The 18,674-nt window shown below is 51.2% G+C and overlaps 1 protein-coding gene across 4 annotated transcripts in view; it reads left to right on the top strand.

Annotated features, from left to right (window-relative positions):
- The window catches only part of NCAM1 (neural cell adhesion molecule 1), an 88,937-nt gene extending 73,543 nt beyond the window's left edge, over positions 1-15,394 (top strand). For 3 of the 4 annotated variants that reach the window (XM_041413950.1, XM_041413951.1, XM_041413949.1), the window contains 3 exons: positions 680-804; positions 2,908-3,088; positions 5,611-5,981. In XM_041413950.1, the coding sequence (XP_041269884.1) occupies positions 680-804; positions 2,908-3,088; positions 5,611-5,690 (386 nt within the window). In that variant the 3' untranslated portion in view covers positions 5,691-5,981. Of the gene's footprint in view, positions 1-679; positions 805-2,907; positions 3,089-5,610; positions 5,982-11,279; positions 11,488-12,482; positions 12,600-13,478; positions 14,229-15,236 lie in introns of those variants that run through there. The other variant, XM_041413948.1, reaches the window with a different exon arrangement.
- The last annotated feature ends 3,280 nt before the right edge of the window (positions 15,395-18,674 follow it).

Genomic DNA, 18,674 nt, shown 5'->3' with positions numbered 1-18,674 from the left:
CAGAGTGTCCTGCAGAGGAAGGGACATTTCCATTTTCTGCTGGTGGCAGGGTGCAGCCTGGGACATGGTGGCCTTTTTCTCCTAGAAATGGTTGTTGCAGAGGAGCAAAGGGGTTTCTGTGAATTCTCTCCAGCATCCCCTGGAGGTCACAGTCAGGCTGAGTGAGGGGATGTGCTCTGGGTCCTGCTCAGGTGTTTTCACACTCATTTAGTGGTCCAGCAAGTCTAAAATCCCTAAACAAATTCAGAGTGCAGACCTGGGTCTGTCTGAGAGGCACGAGGTCCTTTCCAGTGGTGCTCTGTACATCCACCCCCAGGAGCAGCCAGGTGTTTGCCAGGTGTTCCACAGCAGTTCTTACAGCAGAAGCAGTGAGGAATTGCTCATTGCTTTGGGGTTTTCTTGGGGGAGGAGAGAATCTCTTTCACTCTGACTCCATTCCAGCACACACAAAAATGGAAATTCGTTGTTTCAAATGCAAGAAACACTTGGGTGTGGGAAGTATTTACCTCAGACACACGGTGTCCTCTGTGCCTGGGTCATCTCATACCCTGAGCTGAGGATGATAAATTATTATTCTGATTTTTTACAAGCACTTTTTCCTTGTTAATGTGATAATGCCTTTTTTTTGTTTTTTTTTTTCTTTCCCTCACAAATAACCCTGACTGCCCCGTTGTTGCAGGGGAACCCAGTGCCCCCAAGCTGGAAGGTCACATAGGAGAGGATGGCAACTCCATCAAGGTGAACGTCATCAAGCAGGACGACGGTGGCTCCCCGATCAGGCACTACCTGATCAAGTACAAAGCTGTAAGTGTGGCTTACACAGCTTTGTGCTGTGAGCTTCTGAGCCCCCCGGGCTCTGGGAGGGGCTGGGTCGAGGAGAGGAATCTCTGCCACTCAGCTGGTTTAAATTTGAAGTGCTGAGATGCGAAGGAGCGCTTTTGTAGGAGCAGAACTTGCAGGTTTTGGCTTCTGGAAATAGTTTAGTTAGGGGCAGAGTGAGAGGAGGAAGTGAGGGTGGAGTCTGCCTCTGAAGATCCAGTGGAAAAGGCAGCTGCTCCTCTGGGAATCCAGGGGAAAGGCTGTGTTGGTGTTCCAAACCTCAGATTGTATCCAGGTAGGAATGCCTGGCTCCTCCCCTGGGCGGAGCATCTCCCCATGGGATGATGGAATTTGATCAGCCCTGCAGGGGTACTCCCTGGCCATGGACAGCAGAGATCTCCTGGAGGGAGGATTGGCTGTGGGAGAGATCAAGAAAACTGCCCCATGAACAGAAGAGAACCATCTAACAGATGGCAAATAGAATACACGTGGCCTTGCAGTCTGGGACATTAACAAAGATAGATTGATCAGCCTTCTGTGGATCACAGAGTCAGTGCTGGTTATGACAGCAGTGGCCTGTCAAATAAAATACGCATTTTTCACAATCAGCTTCCTGTGGATATCAGAATCAGTGCTGATTATGGCAGCCACGCCCTGTCAGATAAAGTACACATTTTTTACAATCAGCTTCCTGTGGATCACAGAGCCAGTGCTGATTTTGACAGCCACGCCCTGTGAAAGGAAATACCCATTTTTCACAGTGAGTTTTGTGAGGATCCCGAGGCAGTGCTGATTTTGGCAGCCACGCCCTGTGAAAGGAAATACCCATTTTTCACAGTGAGTTTTGTGAGGATCCCGAGGCAGTGCTGATTTTGACAGCCATGCCCTGTCAAATAAAAGACACATTTTTCACAATGAATTTTGTGTGGATCCCAGAGCCAGTGCTGATTTTGACAGCCATGCCCTGTCAAATAAAAGAAATTAAAATACAAATTCTTCAGAATCCGCCTTCTGTGGATCCCAGAGTCAGTGCTGATTTTGACAGCCGCGCCCTGTCAAATAAAAGAAATTAAAATACAAATTCTTCAGAATCCGCCTTCTGTGGATCCCAGAGTCAGTGCTGCTTTTGACAGCCACGCCCTGTGAAATGAAATACCCATTTTTCACGATGAGTTTTGTGTGGATCCCAGAGCAGTGCTGATTTTGACAGCCGCGCCCTGTCAAATAAAAGAAATTAAAATACAAATTCTTCAGAATCCGCCTTCTGTGGATCCCAGAGTCAGTGCTGCTTTTGACAGCCACGCCCTGTGAAATGAAATACCCATTTTTCACGATGAGTTTTGTGTGGATCCCAGAGCAGTGCTGATTTTGACAGCTGCGCCCTGTCAAATACCCATTTTTCACAATTAATTTTGCGTGGATCCCAGAACAGTGCTGATTTTGACAGCCACGCCCTGTGAAATAAAATAAATTAAAATACCCATTTTTCACTATCAGTTTTGTGTGGATCCCAGAGCCAGTGCTGATTTTGACAGCCACACCCTGTGAAATGAAATACCCATTTTCCACAGTGAGTTTTGTGTGGATCCCGAGGCAGTGCTGATTTTGACAGCCCCACCCTGTGAAATGAAATACCCATTTTCCACAGTGAGTTTTGTGTGGATCCCGAGGCAGTGCTGATTTTGACAGCCCCACCCTGTGAAATGAAATACCCATTTTCCACAGTGAGTTTTGTGTGGATCCCGAGGCAGTGCTGATTTTGACAGCCCCACCCTGTGAAATGAAATACCCATTTTCCACAGTGAGTTTTGTGTGGATCCCGAGGCAGTGCTGATTTTGACAGCCCCACCCTGTGAAATGAAATACCCATTTTCCACAGTGAGTTTTGTGTGGATCCCGAGGCAGTGCTGATTTTGACAGCCGCACCCTGTGAAATACCCATTTTTCACTATCAGTTTTGTGTGGATCTCGAGGCTGTGCTGATTTTGACAGCCGCGCCCTGTGAAATACCCATTTTTCACAATTAATTTTGTGTGGATCCCAGAGCAGTGCTGATTTTGACAGCCGCGCCCTGTGCCCTCCCTGCAGAAGCAGTCCTCGGAGTGGAAGCCCGAGATCCGGCTGCCGTCGGGCAGCGACCACGTGATGCTGAAGTCCCTGGACTGGAACGCCGACTACGAGGTGTACGTGGTGGCCGAGAACCAGCAGGGCAAGTCCAAGCCTGCCCACTACGCCTTCCGCACGTCCGCGCAGCCCACGGCCATCCCAGGTACTGCTGCTGTGCCCCCGCGGGTCCTGCTGCCCCTTAATGCCACCGAGCTGCCCTAATGTGCCCCGGTAACCCCCAGAGCTCGCTTGCTTCCAGCCCATCCTCTCATGGTTGGTTCCCCCATCCGAAGCTGAGGGTTGTGGCTGCGTGCATACCTGCGGCAGGTATGTGGGAGTGCTCCCCCGTGGCAAAAACCCCCCCGCCCTGCCTGGCTGTTCCCAGGGAATGTTGGCTCCTTGTGTGGGGTAGGAAAAGCTTTCGGAGAGCGGAAAGTGGAATTGCTGTTCCCTTCAGCTCTGCGGGGGGGTGCTCTTCACAGGGCACGTTTCCCAAGTCCGTCTCTGGAGGAGTAAAGGTGATAATCAGGAGTTTGCTGGCAGTTGGATGAGAAGGCAGTGAAAAATCTCTCAGACCATTTTTCAGTTCAAATCACCAAACGACAGCGATTTTCGAACAGCAGAGATTCAGTGTTGAGGAGAAAATAACTCAAAGGCTTTAGGGTGCTGCTAAGACAGGCTGTACTTATTAGTGTGCTCATAAAGTGAGGGGTAAGGACAATTCCTGCAGAACTCTCAGCTGGGAAACTGGAACTGAGCACTTTGTGGCGATCTGTTGAAAGGACAGTTAGGATTTCTTTCCTACATGTGGACGTTTAAAAAAAGCAGGGGGGAAACCCACATAAAGCAACCAAAACCTGAGGATGGGTGGCTGCAGTGGCTGTAAATTGAAGTTGTGGTGGTTGAAAACAGGGGTGCTGAGTCAAGGCTTCCCTGCACAGGCAGGCTTGGTGCTGCCAGCCCATCCTGATGGGATTTCATTCATGTTTTCTCTTGGGAGCAGAAAGTTTCCTTCAGTCTTCCCCTGAGAATTCAGTCCCTGCTCCCCTGAGCCCATTCCCTGGCTGGAGGGAACAGCTCAGCCCCCTTGGCTGAGGCAGGTCACCTTGCTGAGCACAGAAATGGGTGAAAAAGTGGGAAAAGTGGGACTGGCAGTGAGCAGGAGGGAGATGGGCCAAGGGAGAGCCTGGGGGTGCTTGAACAGGGCGTAGTTTTGGGTGGAAGGACCCTCAGTAACTCATTAACTCACTCTGTGGTTCTCATTTTCAGCAGCTCTAACCCTTGCTCCCCCTCTCAGCCCTTTAAATCCATGTAACACGAGCAGGAACCCTCTAAAAAACAGGGAAAAGCCAGTTTGTAACCAGGGGTGAAACTTCTCTGGCCTCTCTGCAGTTATTCCTTGCTTAGCTTGGTGTGAAGCCCAGGAGGAGCTGGGATCTGAGGCTGCCACTCAGATGTTGCAGGAGGAAAAGCAGTTTTTGGGCGTGCAGGGTTGCCCCAGGAGCTGGAGCTCAGCTGCTCCTCACCAAGTGCTGTGTCCTTGTGCAGTGCCGTGGTTGTTGCTGCCTCTGTCACTCTCTCTCCTGGGTTTTTGTCATTTTGGCCTCCCGAGATGTCCCCTGGTGCCCAGACTGAATTCTGAGGAGAATGTTTCCAGGGACAGGTTGGTTTTTCCTCTGCAGTGCAGCCCTACAGGTTTTATTGCCAAGCTGCAGCAGGGAAGAGGCTCTGTGTGTCCCTTTTTCCTTTCCTTGTGTTCCCGTGGCATTTCTGTGTTTTTGTCTCAGAATGAGCCGTGCAGGGGTCAGACCCAGTGCTGGAACAGGAATTGTGCTGTGCCTGACAGCAATGACCAGGGATTCCCTGCAGGAAGATGTGCATTTCTTGTGTGGAGTCCTTTGTCCCCCTCACCTGTGCAGAGTTCTGAGTGGCTGCAAGGACAAGGGTGTTATTTTCAGTAATAATACCAATAATAATTACAATAACAACAATCATCACACTGGCATTGGAGTGGTTCCCAAGCAGCTGGGAGGCTGAATGGCAAAGTCAGAGATTCCTGAGACCTTGGTGCTCCTTCAGGATAAAGTGGATTTTTTATCCAGGCTTTGGGGCAGGGCTTGGGCGGGCAGGTGGATTCTCTGCTGCACCAAAGCTTTTCTTGTTTTCCCTTTTTTTCCCTGTTGAAGGCAGCGTTGTGCTCTCAGGCTCCAGACACCATCTCCCTGTCTCTCGCTGAGCCCCTTCTGTCCCTTCATTTTTAATCTCATTTGCTTGCACCCCCCACCCGCCCTGCCTTGGACCCTGCTCTGCAGCTTTGGGCTTTGCTGAGCTTCTGCCCCTTTTGTGGTGAATGTGCTGCTCCTTGAACCCTGAGCCATTTTAATTTACGAGATTAAATAAACCTTTGATTCTTATGTTTTCTGTATTTATGACCTAATTTTTTTTATCTATTTTTCTCTCTCTTTCTCTCTCTCTCTTTCTTTCTCTCTCTTTTTCTTTCTTTTTTTCTTCCTCTCTTCCTTTCTTTCCCTCCCCTCTCCCTTTTCCCCCAATTCCTTTCCTATGTCTGTCATCCATGGTCACCTTGGATCTCACGGGGAACATCCACGCTTGCCACATGCACCAAATTTGTTTTTAAAACAACCATATTCCCCCCTCCTGGGAACCATTGTCTGGCACCTGCAGCGACCTTGGGAAGTCCATCAACGTCGTCCTCCTTTGTCTCATTGCTTCTTTCTGCAGTGACTCTGCTTTTGCTCTGTTAGAAACTTTCAAAAAAAAAAAAAAAAAAACAAAAAAAGAGTCAAATAAAGCAATATTTGCTTGGGAAGGCCTGGGTCCCACCAAGGTGTGGAAGGAGATAATTTTGCTTCAGAGGATCGTGTCAGTTCAGAGAAAAAAAAAAACAAAACAGAACACTTAAAAAAATGTTTCATTTGAAAGAGTCAGTATTTTGTAACAAGGAAAAAAGGTTTAAGCCAAGTTTTTTCTCTTTAACGTTCTTTTTTTTTTTGTTACTTGTAATGAATTTGCCCTTTTAAATGGATGTAAAGAAAGATTTTTTTTTTGTGTTGTTTGCTTGCTGTTTTCATCAAAGGAAGGTGCAATGTTGAAAGCCTTTAAGATCCTGCTTCTTACTGATTTCTCTGCACATCTGGTGCTGATCTTGTGCAAAAGGAGGCCCCATCCACAAACCCACAGACTGTAAAAAGAAAGAGAAGATTTGTCAGAGACCATCCTGCTGATTGCCCAGATGTCTCTGGGGGCTTTTGCATGTGGATTCCAGTGCCTGGAAGGTTTTCCTGCTGTGCTGCTCTGACCATAAACATCTGCTGGGATCCCCTGGGGGCACTGCTGCTGCTCCTTCTCCTTGTCCCTGCCTGGCTGCTCCTGGTGGAGCTGGGCACACGCAGTGCCAGTGCTCCTCTGACCCCCCTGGAATTGCACTGTGCTGCCACACAGATCCCTTCCCTCGCTGTTCCAACAGGAAATCTTGGCTTGGGTGGAGTTAGCTGAGCAGCAGAATTGTTATTACTGATCCTTAATCATCTTCCTGGCTAACTGTGAGTGTGGCAGGATTAATGCCTGGGCTAAATTGGTGCAGGAGAGCCATCTTTGGTGTCAAATCCTGGGAGTTCCCTTGGGCAAAAGTCAGAGATTTTGGCAAAAATTCAGATTTTTTGCATTGCTTCTTTGAAAAAAAACCCCAGAACTTCCCAGCCAAAAAAAAAGCAAAAAAAAAAAAAAAAAAAACAACCCAAACCTAAAAAAACACAAAAAACTTGATACAACCACCCCAATGAATTCTTTGTGATAGGAAATCCATTGGAGCACGAAATCCATTGGGATGGGAAATCCATTGGGATATAAAATCCATTGGAGCAGGAAATCCATTGGGATAGGAAATCTATTGGGATGGGAAATCCATTGGGATATAAAATCCATTGGAGCAGGAAATCCATTGGGATAGGAAATCAATTGGGACAGGAAATCCATTGGGATGGGAAATCCATTGGGATATAAAATCCATTGGAGCAGGAAATCCATTGGAGCAGGAAATCCATTGGGATGGGAAATCCATTGGGATATAAAATCCATTGGAGCAGGAAATCCATTGGAGCAGGAAATCCATTGGGATGGGAAATCCATTGGGATATAAAATCCATTGGAGCAGGAAATCCATTGGGACAGGAAATCCATTGGGACAGGAAATCCATTGGGATAGGAAATCCATCCCCTCTGATGCTCTCCTAAAATCAGGGGTCTCTCCCTTGAAGTGTCTGCCCAGAATGTCTCCAGCCCTCTCAGCTGGGTGAATTCCTGGCAGAATTCTCACAGGGACAGACAAAATCCTGCCCCCACTCGTGTCTGACTCTGCCTTTTCTGCTCTGCTGTGTTGGTTCAGAGCTTGTTCTTTGTGAGCTGGGAACTTTCCTGTCTGGATTTAAAACTTGGGCCAGGTGTGTCACACACAAAAGCCTGTGGGTTTATTTTGTTTTACAAACCCCCTCATTTCCAGTGTCGTAGAGTGTAGACGCTTGGTCAGAGCTTTGCAGTTTGCTGAAGTGCAGCAAAATAATCCTGGTACTAAAAAAACTGTGTGATTTGCCCTCTAACTGGATTAATTGAGCTCGTTGTAGATCTGGGATCAGCTTTTCGTGGGTTTCCCCCCATCCACAGAGGGAGATCGCTGCCTGAGGCTGAGATGTTTCTCACAAAATCACAGTTATTAAAATTATATCTGTAACTTTGTGTGGTTGGTGTGGAGAGAGAGCAGCACCTGGGGAGGGGGTTCTGTCCTTAGAGAGGGGTTCAGGATTCTCTGAACAGAGAGAGAACAGCCCTGGCCAGCAGTTGGGAAGAAATTCCAAACTCCACAGCAGCAATCAGGAGCCCAGCCAGCGTGGAATGGAGACAGAAAGTGCTTCTTTCTTTCTGCTGGTTAAAATAAGGAGCAGAATTGGGTTTTTATCACTAATTTGTGCAGGTTTGTAACACTCCAAGTACCAGAAATCTGTCAGGCCCTTGGGGTGGCATTTCAGGGTCCCTTGATGTGAGTAAAATGAAATTTAAATAGTTTTTAGGCAAGGCAGAGAGGAGGCAGAGGCTCAGATGTGGGAGCAGAAGATGCTCAAGCCCTGGGATTTCCATGCCACAGGCAGCTGCAGTTCCTGGGTGTGTGGGGGGCTGCAGAGCCTTGCAGGATTCCCAGTTTGCTGAAGCCCCTCCACATTCCCAGAGCTGTTTCTCAGAGCATTGTTTGGCTGTTTTCCTGGGCTGGAAGGTTTGGGGACGTCCTGCTCCACCAGGAGCAGCTGCAGGTGTCTGCCCCTGCGAGGTTCTGGGGGATAAAAAGAAGGTTTTATCTAAAAGGTTTTAAAACCAGCTTCTCCTGACTCTTGGAGCTGCTGGGGTGGGGTGGGCAGGTGATTTTGGGGCAGGAAAGAGGATTTTGGTGTCACTCTGTGTTCAGCCTGCAGAGGAGAAGCTTTGGGGGGACCTGAAGGAGCTGGCAGGAAAAGGGGAGAGGGATTATTTCCATGGGATGGAGGGACAGGAGTGGCTTCAGACTGCCAGAGGGCAGGGTTGGGTGGGATCTTGGGAAGGAATTCTTCCCTGTGAAGGTGGGGAGGGGCTGGGATGGAAGTCCCAGAGCAGCTGTGGCTGCCCAGGATCCCCAAGTGTTCCAGCTTGGATGGGGCTTGGAGCAGCCTGGGGCAGTGGAAGGTGTCCCTGGACGTGGCAGGGGGTGGGATGGATGAGATTTAGGGTCCCTTGAGGCCCAGGGAACAGCAGAGCCCTGAGGCCACAATGCCCAGGAATGCAGGGCAGCTCTGGGAATCCCCATCCCCTGGGGATGCTGCTGTGAGCTCACTCTCAGGGTTTGGAACGTGGATTTCTGTCCCTGCCAGAGGTGGGTCCTTGTCCCCAGGGTGAGCTGGGCAGTGTCTGAGGGAAAACCTGAAAAAAAAAACCTCCTGCAAAGGGAATTTCCCCCTGGGAGCTGTTGGCATCCCTGGGAACAAAGAGCTGACCTGGGCTTTGCTGCTGGCTGCACAGAGTGGATTTTTGTTTGGTTTGTCCCTTCTTCTTCCTTTTGCCAAATCCTGCAGGACCTTTGACATGCCTGCAGTCCCACCTGCTTCTCTCCACCCTCTTTTTGTCTCTTTGCCTGTGCCCTGGACATTGTGTAGCTGAGACCCCCCTAGGAAGACACAGCTGAGCTCTCTCTGACAGGGCAGGTTTTGTGCAGAAATTAAAATGCTGGGTGGTTTTCCTGTGCACTGTGAAATGAGGGGGATTAGAAAAGCCACTCTCGCAGGAAGCTCATTTTCCATTGGAAAACGTAATTTGTAATTAATAAATTCTTCACTTCTTTAGAATTAAGGACTCCAGAAGTTCTTTAATGGTTTGTGTTTCCTTATTTAACCGGTGGAAATGTTTTTCCTCCATGTCCTGAGAATGGCAGAAGGGGATTAATGGAAGGGCTGGATGTGGATCAGGTCAGAAATGTCCAACATCAATTTATTACATTTATTTCATACACACAGTGTGAGCAGCTGCTCCACAGCCCATTTATTTATACATTTCTTTTGTACACAGTGTTGTTCTAGGCCCCAGCAAACCCTTTAGGGATGTTTAAACATTAGTTTCATTAAATACAACATAAATCCAGCTACAGGATGGAGGGAATGGTTCCAGAAAGTATTTGGAGATCAATTTAATTTAATCAGATGGGACAGTCTGTGAAAAGAATAATCTCCACTATGATTCCTGCATTTTGTAGGAGCAGCAAAATTCCTTTACAAGGAAAAAGAAAGGCAGTACCAAGAGCCTCCTGAGTCCACGGGGTGGTGGAGGATTTTTATATTTATATTTATATTTATATTATGTTTCTTTATGCCAGTCCCTGGAAGGTTTGGAATCTCAATTCATGCCACGAGTTAGGATTTATGAAACCACAGCTAATGGAAAAGGTTGGAAAGTTCCTGCAAATTGCAGGGCTGCCTTGCCAGCCTAGAAACCCAAATTGCAGGCAGTTACCTTGGCCCAGTTCCCTTGTGTGAGGTGTGGAATCCCAGAATAGCACAAGAACAGGGACATTGCTCTGCAGGCCTGCCCTGCTTCTCCCCAGCTCCATCCTCCTCCTCCTCCTGGGGCAGAGGAGCAGGGTTGGTACCTGCTCAGGGCTCTGGGGGAGCACAGGGGGTCTGTGCCTGCCAGAGCAGGAATTTGGGGGTGACAGCTCCTGGAAAAGCTGGAGTGGGGAGAGGAGGCACAGAGCAGCACTCTGGTGTGAGGGGAATTCTCCAGAAGGGGAATGTTGCAGCTCTGGAGGCACCCAGGGAAGTCTGATGCCCTTGGCTCACCCTCAGGAGCTCCTGCCCACAAAGAGGGGTGGATGGGAAGTGTGACACAGCTCCAGGAGCACCTGAGTTGTTGAATCATCCCTGCAAGGATCCCGAGCACACCCAAAGGGGAAAATCCCTGCCCTCCTCACTCCCTGCAGGCGTCAGAGGGTGGTGAATCCATGTCATGGTCAGATTGCTGGCAGGGACTGGGCTGTGGGACAGTGTTCTGCTCACATGGGCTGGACTTGTGATTCCAGAGTCACTCAGGTGCCTCACGCTGGCTTTTCTGCCCTTTTCCTGCTGGAATCTGCACTCCTTGATCCATCTCGGGGTCACAGAATGAAACAACACCTCTCTGCCTCCTGTTTTTAACCAGACAAATGCATGGCAGAGGCTGTGGCTCTGGCTGGAGCCCTGGGAAGGGTCTCCTCACCTGTCCAAGTGGGGGATCAAGGTGTTCTGCTCTGCAGAGCAAAGATTCCAGGGGGTTGGGGCTGCAGGGGTGGGGTGGTGAGAGGCTGGGGGGCCATGAGCAGGTCCTGCAGAGCTGGGGCTCACCTGAGCTCCAGGAGGGCTTCAACTCAGTGTCCCCCCACCCCAGGGGCTCACCAGCACTGAGCATCCCCCAGACATCTGTATCCCACCAGGAAAACCCTGCTGCAGACTCTGGGCTTTGCTTCCACTGCCCCTTGGGCAGGGCCAGGGCCACTCTGGACCTTCCTCTTGAGGAGGAGGAGGAGGGAAGCAGGAGCCCTGCCCTGCGTGCACAGCAGGGATTCTGCTCTTTGCTTCCCAGGCTTTATCCCAGCAGGGATGGGAGAAGCCCCATCAGGGCCATCCTTTCAGGCAGATTGTGTGGAGGGTGAAGCACTGGTTATTGCACAGGGCTGGTACAGAGGGTGGGCTTCTAAAAAAGCAGCTTAAGTGCAGCCAAATCTGAGCCCTGAAACCCCAAATTTTAACCCGAACGCCTTCTCTTCTTCTCTCCCTTGGTGTCTGAAGCCAGCACTAGCCCTGCCTCGAGCCTGGGCACTGCTGCCATCATTGGCATCCTCGTGGTGGTCTTCGTGGCGCTGCTGGTGGCCGTGGATGTCACCTGCTACTTCCTGAACAAGTGCGGGCTGCTGATGTGCATCGCCGTCAACATGTGCGGCAAGTCGGGCCCGGGGGCCAAGGGCAAGGACATGGAGGAGGGCAAGGCGGCCTTCTCGTGAGTACTGCCCCCCAAATCCCCCCCTCTGTGCCCCAAATCCTCCCCCCCAAACCGTGCCCCACGGGCAGCAAAGGAGCTGCCTCAGGGAGGGGGGCTCTGGGCTCTGCGGGGAGGGGGATGGCGGGAAGGTGGGTTTGGGGTTGTTCCTCTTGGTAGGCATCAAATAGGTGGCCTCAGTGCTGGACATCCCAGAGCTGGACATCCCAGTCATCCCAGTGCTGGACATCCCAGTGCTGGACATCCCAGAGCTGGACATCCCAGAGCTGGACATCCCAGTCATCCCAGTGCTGGACATCCCAGTGCTGGACTTCCCAGAGCTGGACATCCCAGTGCTGGATACCCCAGTCATCCCAGTGCTGGACACGCCAGTCATCCCAGTGCTGGACATCCCAGTGCTGGACATCCCAGTGCTGGACACCCCAGTGCTGGACATCCGAGAGCTGGACACCCCAGTGCTGGACATCCCAGTGCTGGACATCCCAGTTCTGGACATCCCAGTGCTGGACATCCCAGAGCTTGACACCCCCAGTTCTGGACATCCAAGTGCTGGACATCCCAGTCATCCCAGTGCTGAACATCCCAGTTCTGGATGTCCCAGTCATCCCAGTGCTGGACATTCCAGTTCTGGACACCCCGGTGCTGGACACCCCGGAGTTCAGTGCTGGGTGTTGAAGGAGCAGTGACCCTGGAGCTCAGTGCTGGGTGCTGGCAGGAGCAGTGACCCCGGAGCGGGAGCAGTGACCCCAGAGCGCACCCCGGAGTTCAGTGCTGGGTGTTGAAGGAGCAGTGACCCTGGAGCTCAGTGCTGGGTGCTGGCAGGAGCAGTGACCCCAGAGCAGGAGCTGTGACCCCGGAGCGGGAACAGTGGCCCCGGAGCGGGAGCAGTGACCCCGGAGTGGGAGCTGCTCAGCCCGTGCCGTGTCTCCCTGTGGCCCTGTGCAGGCTGTCTCTGCAGGAGCAGCCATCACTCCCCATGCTGTTCCTCGTTACAGGAAGGATGAGTCCAAGGAGCCGATCGTGGAGGTTCGGACGGAGGAGGAGAGGACCCCCAACCACGACGGGGGGAAGCACACGGAGCCCAACGAGACCACCCCGCTGACAGAGCCAGAGTATGTGGCCTTAGGCAGCCCTAGCACAGGGTCACTGCATTGCCCTCAGCTGCCCCAGTCCCTCAGGAACACCCGTTAGGGCAGGAAGAGAGGAAGAAAGGTAAAATCTCCACGTGCCAGTGAGGAAGTGCCTCCTGTCGAGCTTCAGTGGTTGCTGTGGCCAGCACTGGAAGGGAAAGGGGAAGGAAGCAGCGTTTCCTGAAAGGCTCTGTCCCATGTGGAGATCCAGCACTGTCCAGGGTCGCTGCAAAGGATCCAGCACTGCCCCAGCAGTGCTGGGTGAGAGCTGAAGCCGTGGGGAGAGATCCCCCCCAGGATGTGGAGTCACAGCAAGGCTGAGCATGCTGAGAGAGAGCTGAGAGTCTGCACTCCTGTGTGAGGAAGGAGTTTGGGTCCGAGGGGGGCTGTGCAGGCCTTCAGACAGACCTGCAGCAGGAGCTGGATGCAGGGTGCCACGCTGGCACCGTGTTGTGTTGGTGGCACAGGGCTGCAGGCTCAGGGGGGTGGCAGAGCTGCCTGGAGAGGTCAGGACCAGCAGGCTGAGAGGAGAGTTGTAGGTGAGAAGAGTCTCTGCAAGCTGACAGGATCCATTTGCCTCAGCCCAAACAGTGCACGTGAACAAACCATTCCTGCAGGTCACATCCTCTTGGCCTTTTCCTCTTCCTGATGATCCTCAGCCATCCCAGCCTGGCTCCCTCTGCATGTCTGACCTCTGCATGTCTCTGCTCCTCAGTCCCCCTCCACGTCACTGTGTGTGCTGTCCTCACTCTCCCTCTCTGCCCCCTCTCCCTGCTGTCGTTTCGGGCCTTCATTGTCTCTCTCTCTCTCTCTCTTTCTCTGTTTCTCTCTCTCTCTCTCGTCCCCGTGTCCCCCTCGCAGGCACCCCGCCGACACCGCGGCCACCGTGGAGGACATGCTGCCTTCTGTCACCACGGGCACCACTAACTCTGACACTATCACTGAAACCTTTGCCACTGCCCAGAACAGCCCCACCAGCGAGAGCACCACGCTGACCTCCAGCACTGCCCCTCCGGCCGCGGCCGCTCCCGACGCCGCCGGCCCCGGCCAGGCCACCCCGGCCAAAGGCGCGGCCGCCGCCCCGGCGTCGTCACCGCCGCCCTCCTCCACCCCCAAAGTGGCCCCTCTTGTTGATCTCAGCGACACCCCCAGCTCCGCTCCGGCCACCAGTAATTTATCTTCAAGTGTCCTGCCGGGGCAGGCCGTGCTCAGCCCCAGCGCCGCCGACGCCGCCGGTGCCGGGAGCAAGGCGGCCGCCTCCAGCCCTGCCAACCTCACGAGCCCTGCAGCTCCCTCAGAGGCCAAGCAGGAGGTGGCCAAGAGCCCCGAGAAGGAGCCTGTGCAGCCCAGCACGGTGAAGAGCCCAGCAGAGACCCCCAAGAACCCGAGCAACGTGAAGAGCGAGGCTGCCTCGGGCAGCGCCGCCAACCCCTCGCAGAACGAGGACTTTAAAATGGACGAAGGGACCTTCAAGCCACCAGACATTGACCTTGCCAAGGATGTTTTTGCAGCTCTTGGCACTGCTTCTCCTCCTGCTGCCAGCGGGGCTGGTGGGCAAGCCCCCGAGCCTGCTGCTGCTGCTGCAGACAGCTCTGCCCCCGCAGAGACCGAGTACGGCCACCTTTACTCTTGTGTTGGTTGTGTGCTGTGTCCCTCGTGCCCTGGTGCTCGTGCTGTGTCCTCTGTTGGGTGTTCTCTTGACTAATCTCGCTGTTTCCTTAGCCACCTAACTCACCTGAGAGCCCTCAGAGCTTGGTTTGGAAGGTGCCAGAGGAGAGCAGGGATAGGCTGTGCCAGGGAGGCAGGGGACAGGAAGCTGGGAGTTGGTCAGAAATGTGTGGTTCCTCAGGCTCTTGGGCAGCTTTGTCTGTCCTGGGATATTCTTTCGTAAGGAAGAGCAGAAACAGTCCAGTTTGGTCTCCTCAGGGTGCTGAGGTCCTGCAGGTCAGCGAGCACAGCCCCCAGATCCCATCTCGTGCAGGTCAGAGGAGCCTCAGGGCTCACCCGGGGTCAGGCTGGGCAGCAAGCAGTGCCCTGGGCAGGAGTGACAGCACTGGAAGCTCTGGAGTTGTCCCCAAGCTGGGGCAGCATGAGCCTGGCTGAGAGAGGGGAGAGCACCCTGAGCTGGGCAGGAGAGAGAGAGCAGCCCCAGGGGGCTGGGGGGGTCCCAGCTGTGCTGCAGATGTTGGACCCTGGCCGGGCTGGCAGTTGTCACCTCTGAGGGTGGTCACCTCCCTCAGGCTTGTGAAAGTGTCTGTGACAGAATTCCTGTCTTCTGTGTTCCCCTTTCTCCAGCATCCCGGGGATTTCAGGACTGGCTTCCCGTAGGAGCACAAAAAATGGGATTGCTGCTAAATTGTCAGGGACTTGGGGGTGCTAAAGCCAAATCCTTCTGCAGCTGGGGGAGGTTTCCTTTGCTGCTCCGGCAGCTGAGTCCTGAACCAAGCCAGGGCAAGCCCAAAAAAAGTTAACCTGCACCTAAAGGAAGCAGGGTGGGGGAGCTGAGCTCGGTTCTCCTTTCTCCTGCTCAGGGAATTTGGCTCTGCTCTCCCAGCAGGATCTGTTCCCAGCCTGTGTTTGTGTGCCTCTAAACCCCGTCCTTGTGGTGCTTCTCCCCAGGAAAATGCCAGCAGAGGACAAAGGCGCCGTGCAGGACAGGAAGAGCCCCCCGGCAGAAGTGAAGACGGTGCCCAACGAAGCCACACAAACAAACGAGAGCGAGAGCAAAGCATGATCAGCACCGCGGAGGGGACGGCGGAAACCTTCACCCGAGCATTGAAATCACAACCCACACACCCATCTCATTCCTCTAGTGTCTGTTGCCTTTTTTTAAAAAAGAAAGACAAACCAACCAACCAGAAAAATGCATCAGTGGGGGGAGGGAGGGAGGGAATGTCTCTTTTTTCCTTTTTTTTTTTTTTTTCTCTTCTCTTCCCTTTTTTTCTTTTTTTTTTTTAATTTTAATTTCTATTTTTTGCTTTCTTTGAGATTTCTAGAAAGGTTCTATTCGTTGTGCACTTGCTTTTAAAAAGTAAAACATGTTAAAAACAGGGTTAAACCCGTCACCAAATCAGGGCCCAGCTGGCCCTGTGTATATTCAAACAGGCAAACATTGCAATGCTGGTTGCAATGTGGTCGGGAAGCTCAAAATCAAGTAGTCCTAGACACAAAAAAAACCACAAAAAAAGACAAAAAAAAAAAGAAAAGAGACCCTGTTGTTTCCTTTGTTAGTATAGCAGAGATAACCACTGTGCTGCTGGGCACAGCTGGTGCTTAAAGAACAAAGTCCACAATTTATTTTTATACTTTTCAGTCGAGTTTGAAATATGTAAAGTCTCATAAATAAGTTATAATTTCTGTTCACCTTGTATCTGGTCAGTATGCAAAGTGTCTCGAGCTCTTTGTGACTGAATCCTGCTCGCCACGTTAGACCTTTATTTGGGGTTTATTATTATTATCTGTTTTTTAGGAAGAATGCCAAAATTGCAGCTTTGGGGGATGTATTTCAATTTGCAGTATTCAGACTCTACATTTCTTTTTTCCAATTTTACCTTCAATTTTTTTTTTTCTTTTGTTGTTTTGGCCAACTTTGGTTCTTTCCAGTGTTTACAATTGACAGATATTTTTTTAACTTCTGTTGTGTTGAAATGGATGTGTAAAATAGCTGCCTTTTTTTTCTTTTTTTTTGTTTTTTCAGTCAATCCAGTCCTGTAGACACTAGGGTAGCAGCATGCTTGCTTTGCAAAGGGAGACATTTTCAACCATGGATGTTTACAGTAGTCGTTTCCCCTTTTCTCTTTTCTTAATTATTGTTATTATTATTATTATTGTTATTATTATTATTATTATTTCTTACTGGAGTAAGAAGAAAAGCGATGCTGGGGTTTGGTTTGGGGTTTTTTTGGGGGGTGGGGGTGTTCAAACCACTTGCCACCAGTCAAGGGCTTTACCCAGCAATCCCCAAACCTGCTTGGGGTTTGCTGGAGAAAATCCTTCTGTGCTTAAATTTAGTTTTGAAGTCCCTCGCTGGACCTGGGCCTGACTGCATAAGAGAAATATCATCTCTGCTTTTTTAGGACATTCTCCCCTTTCCTTCACGGAGCCCTCCCGCAGCTCTGGGGAGCACAAGGGAGGTTGGACAGTTTGGGCTGGTCTGGGCTCAAGTGTGTGACCAAATCCATCCCTCCTGATCAGGGCAGAAAATTCCAGTTGCAGAAAAATCCCAACTTCAGTAAATTCCAATTTCAGCAAATTCCAGTTTTGGAAAATGCCAATTTCAGAAAATATCCATTTCAGTAAATAGCAATTTCAGTAAATAGCAATTTCGGAAAATCCCAGTTTCAGTAAACACCAATTTCAGTAAATTCCTATTTCAGTAAACACCAATTTCAGTAAACACCAATTTCAGAAAATCCCAATTTCAGAAAGTCCCAGTTTCAGAAAAATCCAAATTTCAGAAAATCTCAATTTCAGTAAACACCCATTTCAGAAAATACCGTGACCTCTAACCCTAAAACAAACCCAGAAGTAAAGATTTTTATCCCACAGGTGCTGGGCAGACCCCAGACCCTTCCTGCAGCTCCAGCTCCAGCAGGACCCAGTCCTGGAATCAGGAGCAGGGGCTGGAATTCTGTGCCAGGGCCATCCCTGGGCAAGGGCTGAGGCAGCACCCTAAAAATCAAATTATGGATGGGGGAGCCGATCAATGGGGTTTGTTATCAGGAATCATGGAGCACACTGAGATTTGGGGTGGGGGAGCTGATCCATGGGATTTATTTTCAGGAATCATGGAGCACACTGAGATTTGGGGGTGAAAAGGAGCTTTGAGCAGAAGGAAGGCAGAGGAGTGTAGGGAGAGACCAGCCCATTGTATAGAGAGGTTCCTTCCTCCTGTTGGGGTTTTGGATATTATTTCCTCCTTTTTTTATTTTTATTTTTATTTTATTTTCCCTTTTATTTTCCTTTTTTTTTTTTTTTTTTAATTCTACTTTAGATCTGCAAGCTTGTGCACTGTGGGTGCGTGACTATTTTAGTGTGAACCGTGTTTTTTGTCATAGTATTGAAATAATAAAAGCTTCAACATAGTTTGGATGTGGAAGGTGTAGCGCTAGTTCAGATTTGAGAAAAATAAAAGAAAAATAAACATTCAGGAATTAATTTAAAACAAAGAGAGAAAGAGAACAACTCTTACAAAGAGCAGAAGCCTTGAAAGGAGAGAAGCGAGCCGAGGTGACTCTGGCGTTCCAGGAGGAGGAGGAGGAGGGCTGTGGAGGCTGTGTCCGTGTGTTTTTTGGGAATGTGCACTCTGTTCCAGTGGCATCCCACCATCCCAGCTGTGAGAAACAATGCTCTTGTCTTTGCTAACTGTGGGGTTTCTTGGTTTTGTTTTGCTCAGCTCCTGGGGGGCACGGGCAGGGTGCAGCCTGAGGCTGCCCCCAACCCAGCCCTGGTGACACCCTCGCAGCAGTGTCCCTGACCTCCGGGGACCTTGGTCCCGAGGATTCCTTTCTTTTCCCCAAAGAAACGAGTCCACAGACCAGGCGGGCAGCAGCGGTGCCTCCATCCCCGTGCCCGAGCACAGTTTGTCCCTTTTTGTGCCCAGTTCTGGCTGGTTTTGTCACCTGTGTGTGCTGTAACCCCCAAAGCTCAGCAGCTGGTAGGAGCCACAGCACCATCCCAAAAACCTGCCCAGGGACCTCCACCAGCAGCTGCCAGAGGCACTGGGGGAGAGCCTCGCCTGGACTGGAGGTTTTGTCCCAAAAGGGGACAAGCTCAGAGCCCAGCCCAGCGCTGGTGACAGTCTGGGGGTGGCACTGAGGGAGCAGCTCCTTCAGTGACCCTCCCCACACCTGTGCTGGGCTCAGCAGCACAGAATTTCAGGTTTCGTTTCCAACTGCCCCGGTCCAGCCGGCTGCAGCCTCACAGCTGTGATCTGTCCCCTTGAGGGGACACCAGCCTGGGCTTGGTGGCACTGCCATGGCTGCTCCAGGGTTGGTGGCACTGCTGTGGCTCTGTGTGTCCATCCCTGGGCTTGGTGGCACTGCCATGGCTCTGTGT

Source organism: Onychostruthus taczanowskii, unplaced genomic scaffold, assembly GCF_017590055.1.
Source record: "Onychostruthus taczanowskii isolate IOZ18803 unplaced genomic scaffold, ASM1759005v1 scaffold43, whole genome shotgun sequence".
NCBI lineage: Eukaryota > Metazoa > Chordata > Aves > Passeriformes > Passeridae > Onychostruthus > Onychostruthus taczanowskii.
This window is presented reverse-complemented; position numbering and strand designations above follow the sequence as displayed.